The sequence below is a fragment of the Rhinolophus sinicus genome, chromosome 4, assembly GCF_057876585.1.
Source record: "Rhinolophus sinicus isolate RSI-liver-muscle chromosome 4, RSI-T2T, whole genome shotgun sequence".
In the NCBI taxonomy this organism is placed as follows: Eukaryota; Metazoa; Chordata; class Mammalia; order Chiroptera; family Rhinolophidae; genus Rhinolophus; species Rhinolophus sinicus.
In genome coordinates, this window is record NC_142504.1 from 84,688,426 (window position 1) to 84,699,975 (window position 11,550).

Here is an 11,550-nt window from a genome sequence, read left to right on the forward strand (position 1 = left end):
GACATGAAATTCAGAAGTACTTGTGAAAATCCAAATGTATTATCATTTACTAGTAAAACATTAAAATGCAGAAATTTGGATAAAGTGTATAATTCAAAATTTTTAAATAGAACTATAAACAAACATTACTATAAATTAGCCACTCATTTTTATGTGCCCAAATAGCCACTTAATAGAAAATAAATTGTCAATCTGATTGAACCATATATTCATGTTTGGTTTACATTTGTATTTGATTATATTTAAACTCTATGGTGTTAAATTACACACATTTCTGAAGACATAATGTGAATGTTCTTGCCTCCCCCAAAGTTCTCTCTTTCAACACTAATTCTCCTTGCGTGGAGGGAAGAAAGCCAGACATCCCTTCATGAGCATTGTTTTCACTTTTAAACATTTCTAATTGAAAGAAGCCTATTGCTCGTAACAATCAACAGTATCCCAAAATGTGAAAGTACTTCCATTTAAATCAGTCATTGATTTTTAAAATTGATATTTTTAAATATTGATAACATACCAATAAGCAATAGAATATAAGACTACTTTTTTCCACCAGTTCTTGTCGGGTAACTAAGTTATTCTCCAAAGCTTTACTCCAAATTTAAGGGAGAAGAGATTGAAAGCTGGAGGACAGACTGCAGAGGAACTTGCAAACCTCCTGGGTTAGTAGACAAATGATGGTCGCCCTTGCATGTGGCAGAGGGTGCCAAAAAATGTATACACATTTTAAGAAAGGAAAACTGTATTAAAGTTGTAATAATACATACCGATAACAAAAGATGAAGACAAGTCACATTTGATTTCTGCAATTACAAGAGGTGCTCAAAGTGGTTACCATCAGCGTCCAGACACATCTGATTATGACGAACTACTGTGTGAGCAACGTTGACCAAAGTGTCCACTTGTACACATTTTTTTGGCACCCCGGTATAGCTTGGGTATGTTACAGGATTAAGGAAGTTCCAAAATAAGTGTTACATGCAGCAAAGAAAGGAGGTTTTAGGAGAGTTTCAAGTAATTAAAAAAATTTCAAACTAATGCCTGTAACAAAAACATATACAATGAAGCAGAAATGAAACTTGAAAGAATTGTAGATATTAGAGATTCTCAATTTATCCAGTATTCAAAATGAATTTTATGTTTGTTGTATAACAGATATGTCAAATTGGAAGATAAAGATAATTGGATTTCTGTGGATTCTGCCACGTCTGAAATTAAACTTGTAAAAATTCCTGATTTTGAGTCTAGATATGTTCAAAATGGTACATACACTGTGAAGATTTTGGCTATATCAGAAGGTAAGTTACTAAATTGATATTTTTCTTGGTTATATGTATTTTGATGATTTTTTCCCAACATCAGAGACCTTCATTTTGATCTTGTAGAAAAACCAAATCTCACGAATGGATAAACCTTCACATTTCTACTTATCTAGTATATTAAAACACATCACTTGATCTGAATATGAAAATATACATAGGAGAGGAAGCGCCCTAATTTGTTAATACCTTCTCCTTGCCAGAATGGCAAGAGAATTCAAACTATGTTCATTGTCAGCAATAGAACAAGAATATACCTATTTTTTCTTTCTCTCTTTTAAGATTATCCTAGAAAAACCATCACTGGCACCGTTGTTATCACAGTTGAAGACATCAATGACAATTGTCCCACACTGGTCAACCCAGTGCAGAATATCTGTGATGACGCACAGTATGTGAACGTGACTGCAGAGGACCTGGATGGTTACCCAAACAGTGACCCCTTCACTTTCGTCATCATTGACAAACCAGCTGGAATGGCAGAGAAATGGAAAGTAGTGCACAAAGAAAGTGAGCAAAATCATTGGACACGTAGTTAAATATGAAACATGAAACAATCTAAAATCTTTATAATACAGGCTATGGTTGTGTTCTTTTTTTCATATAGTTCCAATGCAGTTTTCCAAAGGCATTTATAAAATGAGGCATAGTGTCTTTTCTCTGGCTCTAATAAATACCCCATTTGGAATAACAAAAGAGGGAAAAAAGAAAAATGACCTAATGTCTTAAAGCTAGCTGGGTATTCCCTAAATTGCTCTTGAAGTCGTTGTTTTGTCTCATAAGCTGAGGAATACCACGCTTGTCTAAGTACAGTAATCAGAGTAGGTTCCTTCTAAAATCTCAAAGTATGATAACATTTCCATTAAAAATAATATGTATTGATCCAATCACTCTGCCGCCCCAGATAAAGATCATCTCATTTAATCTTTATCCCATAACATTATTCCCTCATTACAGCTGAGGAAACCTTGGCTTAACTAGAGTCAAGTAGCTTGTTCACAGTCATAAAGCTGAGGAGTGATGGGCACAGCATGAAGGGTTCGTCTGATCCCTCCATGCCAGGTGGCTACGTGCATAAATCCACCTCTTGGACATATCCCCCTTGTTGATAGGAGCCTTTGGCTGTTTTTCAGGGCAGTTTTGAATATAGAAAAACCTATCCAGAATACTGTTAGATTGGTGCAAAAGTAATTGCAATTTAAAAGGTTAAAAATAATTGCAAAAACTGCAGTTACTTTTGCACCAACCTAATATTTTGTTCTAAACAATTAGTGTCCATTTCAGAAGAGTTTCAAATATAATAACCAAGTTTTTCTTAACTTATGGGTTTATTGTTATTTTAAGTCTAACAAACTTTTATAATCACTTTAAGAGGCTTTGAATATAATGTTAAAGCTGGGCATGGGTAATATGGAGGTTAATTACGCTCTTCTATTATTGTCTGTTTCAAAATTGTCTTCACAAAATTTTTTAAAGAGATAGTAAAATAAAGGTCATTCAATGAAAAAGCCATTTAACTCACCACTTGTGTGTCACTGTATTCTCAGTACATAGAACAATTCCTCGTATTTGCTAGACCACACACATTTATTAAAATTAATCATAAAAGTAAGGCATGTCCAAATCCAATCCTTTACTATTAACCTGCATATTTGGAATAACTGGACTAATTTTATCAAACACAGAGTAAATTAAATAGAGAAGTTAAGGAAGAATAAAGCTTCTAAGTGGAGCTAAGTAATTATTAGCAATTAAAGGATGTTTCTGTAATTTAATGTAGCCCCTTCCTTGGTAATCACTCACTTTTATTTCCTTTGGCCTCTTACCCTTAAAGGTACCAGTGTGCTACTGCAACAAAATGAACAGAGACTCGGGAGAAGTGAAATTCAGTTCCTGATTTCAGATAATCTAGGCTTCAGTTGCCCTGAAAAGCAGACCCTTAAACTCACCGTTTGTAAGTGTCTGGATGGCAGTGGTTGTGTAGAAGCACTGCGTGACTCCTATGTCAGCCTGGGACCCGCAGCCATTGCGCTAATCATTTTTGCCTTTCTGCTCTTGTTACGTAAGTATTTTAAAGGCACTCCTTTATCTCTTTTAGTAATTAAGGGCACTACTAGTGTTTATTACTATAGTAGTCATTGATTTCTTTGCAGTTATTCTTTAGCCCCACTAGAACATTTGAGAGTGAATAGGAAAGTAATTGTTCATTGATAAATTCACCAAAGGTTATTGTGAATAACTCCTTAGAATTTTGTTGTATAAAAATGTGTCATTTCCTGCTTTAAATAACTAAGGTTATTATACGTGCTCTTCAGCAGCTTTTTAACATAACCCTTGTGTCCCCATTTTGATAAGCTCTGTCAGGGAGGATGTTGTCTCTTCTTCAATACCCAGTGCCTAGAACAGTGCCTTGCCTGTAGGGGTTCTCAGAAAAGATTTATTTCATGCATTTGGATTATGGATACAAGGTTCTTTTACAAATTCATCTTATTCCCATCGATCCTTGCTATGCACATTCAACTTGTCAGAGCTTTGCCTCCCCATGCCCTCTGCTTGGCTTGCCCCTTCACCTAAGCCAACAGTAGTGAGACCCTCTGAGCACTTCTGTGGTCTGCCTTCCCTGCATGCCCTCCGAAGTCCTCATGAAAGCACAGCATACTGCAGCCTGGGGTCATGTGGAATACCACTCCCTTTGACTACTGAACGTGGCCAGAGGACCACCTCTGAGGCAGCCTCAGCTATTTCAGTGACAGGAGGAGCTTGTCAAAGCCATTAGTAAATGTGCAGTTGAATGCATAGCACTCCACAGTTTACAGAGCACTTTCATACCACCATCTCTATTTTATGGGTGAAAATACAGACGTCTAATACAGACGTATAACAGTAAATGACTTAGTTTATCAAGTTTGTAGGAAGGTATTGGAGCTGGGACTACATCTTTTACCTGGAGATTCCTTGCACTGCCTGCTCATCTCCAATTCCCCAGGGCCTACTGTGGTATTTGGCACAAGGTAGACACTTGATAAATATTTAGTGAATTTCTACAAATTGTTGAATTGCCACTGGCTGATTTCAATCTTTTTATTAATCACAGCAGCTGTAGGACAGTGCTGTCAACTATTTGACATAAAAAGGAATCTAGGGAGTAGTCAATTCGTCAGCTGCCAAATGAGAATGTCAATAAAATTGAATTTGGAGTAGATTCCTTGCAGGTGTAGTTAATTCTTTACTACCTTGATCAAGAGGCCAGCATTGGCCTTCACTTCCTCCTGGAGGTAGAATAAAATTTAAGGAGGGAGCTCTGAAATTTTATTGAATTCTAGATTAAATGTTATGCCTATTCTAAGGGTTTTTAAGGTAGGATCATTTTAGAAAGTAGTGTTCAGCTAATTCAAAAGTTAATTTGAACCTCAGTGAGTTATGCCTTCTGCCAAATTCTACTCTAGTGTGAAGTGATGAAGTATTATAGAAGTTCCAATGTTCTAGAATATTGAACACGGCTTTTGATCTTATATACACACAAACACAAAATAGTGAATTTTCTTGTATTAAAAATTAAAGTGGTTTAAAAAATTGTCTTTATGTTGGTTTTGATGATTTGGATACTATCGAATCCAGTCTTGGTGTTCCACTCAGTGACCACAGCCTCTGTATGATGGATGATGCCTCTGCATCTGTTAAGACTCCCTCATCCTGTCTTTAGACTGGTATGACTCTCTAAAGACAAGCTTGGTAAGGTTGGATCATGGTGAAGAAAAGAAAAATAAAAACAGGGTTATAAACAAATGAAGACTGAAATTCAGAAAGTGATACCCAAATTCCAAAATTATACAACCTAAATTTAGAAGTACACGTATGTGGTGACTGAGCTTCTCTGTACTTAATTTTGTTTCTCTCCAGTTGTACCACTTTTACTGCTGATGTGCCATTGTGGAGAGAGTGCCAAAGGTTTTACCCCCATTCCTGGGACTATAGAGATGCTGCATCCTTGGAATAATGAAGGGGCGCCACCAGAAGACAAGGTCAGATATCAATGAAACTTGTCTTCTTTTCTGATTTTAAAGGGGCCTTGGGAAGTGTTTCTAACATTTTAGGTCTTGAGAGAGTAGAGTGGTCATTATAGATTTTATTCACATGCCTTTGATAACATATTTCATGTTTGTTGCTAGGCCAGAGTTAAGGGGGTTTTGCTCTACTGTGACAGATCCTGTGTTACAGAGAATGTAGAAAAAGGGTCAGGTAGTGACACAAGGAATGTAGAACAAAGGTTAGAGAAGGCAAGAGTGTGTAGGGATTTAGGATGTAAATTTTTGTCCCAGTGCTAGATAGGCAGTCTTTCACAACCAGGTGTTTCTAGATTTCCATTTCACTCAATACATAGTGTTGGCAGAGGTAAGCCCATCAACCCCTAACAGTTGCAAAATCTTGCAAAATCCCCTCTTCTGCCTACTTAATAACCATTTCGACTGTCTCTTTATCGCATCTTCACCCTGGGTCTCTCATCACCATCTGCAGTGAGCATCATGTCTAATAAAATATGATTTAATATCAATATGAGAAAACTCAGAATGACGGTGGCTTAAATATAAATGTGGGAAGTCCAGGATCAATATGATGATTCTTCCATAGTATGGCCTCAGGCTCCTTTTTCCATATTGTTCCTCCAAGGATGAGTTCCATTCCCTGCTGTCTTCACGCTCCAGACACTAACTGCTGTCTCCACATTCCAAAAAGCAAAAAAAGGTTTCAGAAAAGTGAAGAACCACTCCTGAAGAACACTTCCCAAAAGTTGCATACTCCATTTCTGCTTGAAATCACATTAACCAGAGCTCAGTCTGCTTGCTATGTCTAGTAGCAATGAAGGCTTGAAAATGTAGTCTTTATGTGGAATGCCTATGTGTCCAGCTAGAAAAAAATAATGGTTCTATAACCATACAGAAGGCATTAAACTCGAGACGAAAGTTGAAATGCCATTGGTGCCAATAGAGTAAATGAGCCGAGGCCATATTTAGATAACGTTTGTTTTCTTCTTGGGTTATGATCATCTAACAAAATAAGGGCTCTTCCTAAGACTCAAATATAAGTTTTTCAACCCAAAATGTGTCTCCTAATTAGCCTCTGTGGAAGTAGCTTATTCCCGTCATAGTCCCACCTAGCTCAGATCCTTCAACCAACTCTACTGACGCTCACCCTTCCGACTCAGTTCTCACCTGTATTTGCTCTCACAGGTGATGCCATCGCTTCTGGCAACAGATCACGGAGAGAGGGAGGCAGTAGGCAGTGGAATAGGCGGTGGAGCAATGAAGGAAAGCACCACGAGAGGAAGTAGCTCTGCTTCCTTTGCCAAAGGGCAGCATAAGATGACTGAGGCGGATGGAAGATGGGAAGAGCACAGAGGGCTTCTTTCTGGGGGCGGCACCCAAGTTTCAGGGACAACAGGAGCCATCATAGGTGGTGAAACCATAAGGTCCACAAGAGCCATAGGGGCTTCCAGAGACATGGCCGGAGCTCGAGCGGCTGCTGTTGCAGTGAATGAGGAATTCTTCAGAAGTTATTTCACGGAGGTAAGGATTGAATTTTATGTATGGGGGAAAAACATTTCTATGTGAATATGGGATTCACATTAGGGGAGTCATTGCCTTGGATCTGGATGGGACTTGATTATTTTTTTAAGAGACTGCCTACAGGCAATGAGGAAGGAGAGAACCAGTCAGCTAAACTATGTGGTGACCACAAATGACGCTACAATCTTACTTCTCACAAAGGCTATTTCTCACATTCATGTTTTTCCCATTGGCTGTATCTCTGCTCTTCTCCATGTTGTCTTCATTCCAAGATGCCAAGAAAGCAGATTGTACCTGGAAAGCTGCCGTCCTTGGGGTGCAGGGAACATAGCAATGCAGAACCAGGCAGTGACTCCTAAGGCCTCTGCCGTTTTTGCACTCAGATTTCATAGGTCAGAGCAAATCACGTGACCAAGCCAGATATCAGTGGGTCAGAAAGTACAATCCCTCTGTAGGAGCAAACTTGAGAATATGTGACCTAAAAAACACAGTCTATTTTGTGCATTTAAATTCTGAATAAGAGTACTTGGCTTCACTATTGATGTGCTTCACAAAAAATTAGGAAGTTTTAGGAAAGATGATCTGATACAGTCAGGCAGCTCATGTCTGGAATTAGGAATTAGAAGCAGAGCTGGATGCCTTTCTTCAGAACAAGGTTCATGTGTCCCACGGACAAAGGCAGGATGTCAGGCATCTGAAGGACACTTGAGAAAAGTCAGGGGATGGATTTCCATGGAGGCCAATTTATTTCTGTCCCCTTTCTTCTAAATGGTTAGAAGTTACCGGAATGCTTTCCCCACTTTCTGTTTCCTTCCATGCTCCCTTCTTTTATACCTTCTGCCCACCTCTAAGTATTAGCTTGAGAGGGAGATAGTGTTGTGTCATTGTCAAGGAAAACCACTTCTAACTGTCCCTTTTCTGCCGCACTGCCAAGCTCCATTCTGGTGCCCTGTTTTATTTTGATATGATTTTCCTCTCTGTTCTAATCCTGCTTCACTCTTGGTTAATTTGGAAATCATTTCAAACTTATCAAAAGATTTGTAGGAATAATAGAAATTTTGAAGTCCTATATACTCTTTACCCAGATTACCCAATTAGTAACACTTAGCCACATTTGCTATTTGCTTTCCCATTCACTTTCTCTCTCTCCTCTCTCTCTCTCTCTCTCTCTGTCTCTCACACACATACATTCTCTTTTTTTACCACAGTACAGTGAGCAAATTTAGAAATTTAAGTGACACATTCCATATTTCATTTAGCCAATTATCACAATAATGTCTTTTACAGCCACTGGTTTTCCTGTCCAGGACCCAATCCAGAATCCTTCATTCCATTTAGTTGTCATGACATTTTAATCTTTTTTAGTCTGAAACAGTCCCCTCTGCCTTTTTTCTTTCACAATAATATTTTTTAAAGAATATAGGCGAGTTGTGTTGTAGGATGTCCTTCAATTTGTGTCTCTCTGATGTTTCCTTGCAATTAGACTCAGGTTATACGTTTTGGGCAGGAATATACTCTTGTTCTCAAATGAAATTGTGTCGCTAATTACATGCCTCTGTTTTTATTTCCATTTTAGAAAGTTGCCTCTTTTAATGAGGAAGATGACAATCATACAGCCAAGGATTGCCTTCTGGTGTATTCTCAGGAAGAAACTGAGTCTCTACATGGTTCCATTGGCTGTTGCAGTTTTATTGAAAGCGATCTAGATGACTGCTTCTTGGATGACTTAGAATTTAAATTCAAGACACTAGCCGAAGTGTGCTTGGGTCAAAAAATAGATATGGATATGGAAATGGAACAGAGGCCAAAACCCATGAGAGAAACAAATATGAAGGCATCTTCACATTCCTTCTCCAAGCAAACTAGTGTTCATTCAGAGAATGCCTCCTCCTCTGGTAGTAGTTTTCAAGTTCCAAAACATTTACATGGTGCAAATGCAGAGAAAATAACTCAGGAAATAGTCACTGAAAGTTCCATGTCTTCTAAGCAGGGTCAAAAGGTAGTTACACCCCTCTGTGATCCATTGGCTTCTGGTAAGGTTATAGTGACAGAAACTTCCTTTGCCACAGGCTCCACTGTGCCTCCTCCAAGCACTGTGGTCCTGGGTCCCAGACAGCCACAGGGCCTTATTGTGACAGAGCGGGTATATGCGCCAGTCTCTGCCTTGGTAGATCAGCATTATGCTAATGAAGGTAACGTCAAGGTTACCGAGAGAGTAATAGAGCCTAATGGGAGCATACCTGGTCCTCTGGAGGGCACTCAGCATCTGTCAGATGGACATTATGTTATGGTGAGGGAAAGAGAGAGTTTCCTTGCTCCGAGCTCGGGGGTGCAGCCCACTCTGGCCATGCCCAGTGTAGCAGTAGGACAGAATGTGACAGTGACAGAAAGAGTGCTAACCCCTGCTTCCACTCTACAGTCCAGTTACCAGATTCCTGCTGAAACCTCTGTGATGGCCAGAAAGACCATGGTTTCTGGAGCTGGCATCCCTGGCCCTCGGCCAAAGTTTGGTTTAGAAGAGTCTGGTCATTCTAGCTCTGCTGTAACCACATCTTCTACCAGAGTCACTAAGCATAGCACAGTACAGCGTTCTTTCTCCTAAACAGTCAGCCACAGTCTGACCCAGAGTTGAACCAGCAGTAGCTGATCTCATGTTTTCAATGGACCTGCCCTTTCATGAGCCTTACAGACCTAAGAGGCATCTACACCAAATTTTTCTCAGTCACTAATAGACAATGGACCTCATTGTCTCAGCTTCCAGGAGTGTACTTCAGAAATGCTCCAGGATTTACCAGGGGCATAATGATGATGCTGTGTCGTAAGCGCCTGTTAGTGAGTTCTGGCCAAACAATATTCACAAAACAAGTTAAGTGGAGAGTAAATCTGGCTTCTGAGAATTTTCCAAATTAACACAGAGTATCCAGTTCATCAGCCCTGCAGTAGAGCCGCCCATGAACTGACTGGGCCTCTTTGCATACCATCTGAACGTTTAACATTGCTGTTCTGTAGTTCGTACTTTACTGCACCTAGTGAATTGTCAACACTCGTTTATCCAAAGATACATGCAGTCTGGAAGACAGTTTTGTTTGTTTTCTGTAGGACTAGAGGCCTTTCAAACTGTGTTAGAGTGACTGAATTTTGGAACACTGACATGGTAAAAACACAAGTTTCTGTGCATGTAACTATATGTGTGTATGATTGTGTGTGTGTGTGTGTGTGTGTGTGTGTGTGTGTGTTGTCTGACCTTAAAAATAGCATTGTACCTCCCTGTTGTCTCTCAGTAATTAAGAAAATATTCAGTACTTCCAATTCAGTTGAATAATCCAGGGAAAAATTCATAAATATAAAATCAGTTTACTTTTTATAGTAATAATATACTGTTTATAAAACCTCAGGATATGTCATCTTCTAATTTAGTACAGCTAAATTAACCACAAGACTATATACACTGTGTAAAGAACCATGCCTATTTCAATGCTGTCCTCAGTGCCTAACGTGGGTGGGTTGCCAAATCAATATTTGTGGGATTAAACTGAATTTTATAAGCCTCTCTTTTTTTATAATTTCAAAGCATGTTGAAAGGCCCTGTAATTTCCATAATTATAAGTTGGAAATTTGATTTTATTGTGTCTCAAGTTCATTGAGTAGCTGGTCATGACTCTACGTGAGTATTAACTGTTACGTAATTGACATGGCTATGTACACCCCCCTTGCCCTTTTTGGAAAAAGTGATTTAGGTGTTATGACCAAATACATTGTATTTTTATTGCTCCTTGAAAAAATAATCCATTTCAATTTTGAAAGTATATGTGCACATCAGTAACAATTTCTATAAATCATCTTGACAACAAAATAATTTTCGTAAATTGTAAAGTCACTATGTAATTTTGTGACTTTTCAAGATATTTTACTTAGGGAACCGAATCTTTAAAAATTTATTTTTGTAGCACATGTGTAGAAATATTATTGAATTGTGTTATGCAAAAGTTTGATACTTTTTGCTCCCACTGACTATGGGTAAAAGGCAAATATTTTTAGACACCTTAACTCCATGGCCACGTTGAAGGTCATTTCCATGATATAAGGTTTTTACTGTCTATTTTGTAAGTGTTGTTGCTTTTTTTTTTTCATTATAGACTTAGATTTTGCCAAGTATGCAACAGGAATATCACTGCTGTGTGAAATGTAAAAATAATCTAAGTTATCTGAACAAACAAAACTTGGTCTTAAACTTCCTCTTTGGGCAGGCTTGAAAACCCTAGCCTGTTGTGAATATAGAGCATAATCACATTTTCTAAATGGTTTTCTTTGTTCCCAAAAGGGTGATTTGTATTAGTTTTTACATTTGGAGACTATATATTTGTATGTGTATCATCAAAATATTTAAATAAAAATGACCTTTAGAACAACTCTTTGCCCATATCCTTTTATTGCTCCATCATATTTTATAAGGAATGTACCGTTTCCCCAAAAATAAGACCTCGCCAGACCATCAGCTCTACTTTTGGAGCAAAAATTAATATAAGACCCGATATTATATTATATTGTATTATATTATATTGTATTACATTATATAAGACTGAGTCTTATATAATGTAATATAATATAATAATATAATATAATATAATATAATATAATATAATATCGGGTCTTATATTAATTTTTGC

At 38.1% G+C, this 11,550-nt stretch overlaps 1 protein-coding gene across 1 annotated transcript in view; it reads left to right on the forward strand.

Moving 5' to 3' along the window:
* DSG2 (desmoglein 2) overlaps positions 1-11,292 on the forward strand; it is a 39,607-nt gene extending 28,315 nt beyond the window's left edge. Inside the window, exons 10-15 of the mRNA XM_074340198.2 lie at positions 1,156-1,298; positions 1,602-1,829; positions 3,154-3,381; positions 5,220-5,341; positions 6,548-6,883; positions 8,460-11,292. Of these exons, the coding sequence (XP_074196299.2) occupies positions 1,156-1,298; positions 1,602-1,829; positions 3,154-3,381; positions 5,220-5,341; positions 6,548-6,883; positions 8,460-9,485 (2,083 nt within the window). The 3' untranslated portion in view covers positions 9,486-11,292. The remainder of the gene's footprint in view (positions 1-1,155; positions 1,299-1,601; positions 1,830-3,153; positions 3,382-5,219; positions 5,342-6,547; positions 6,884-8,459) is intronic.
* Positions 11,293-11,550: the final 258 nt, after the last annotated feature.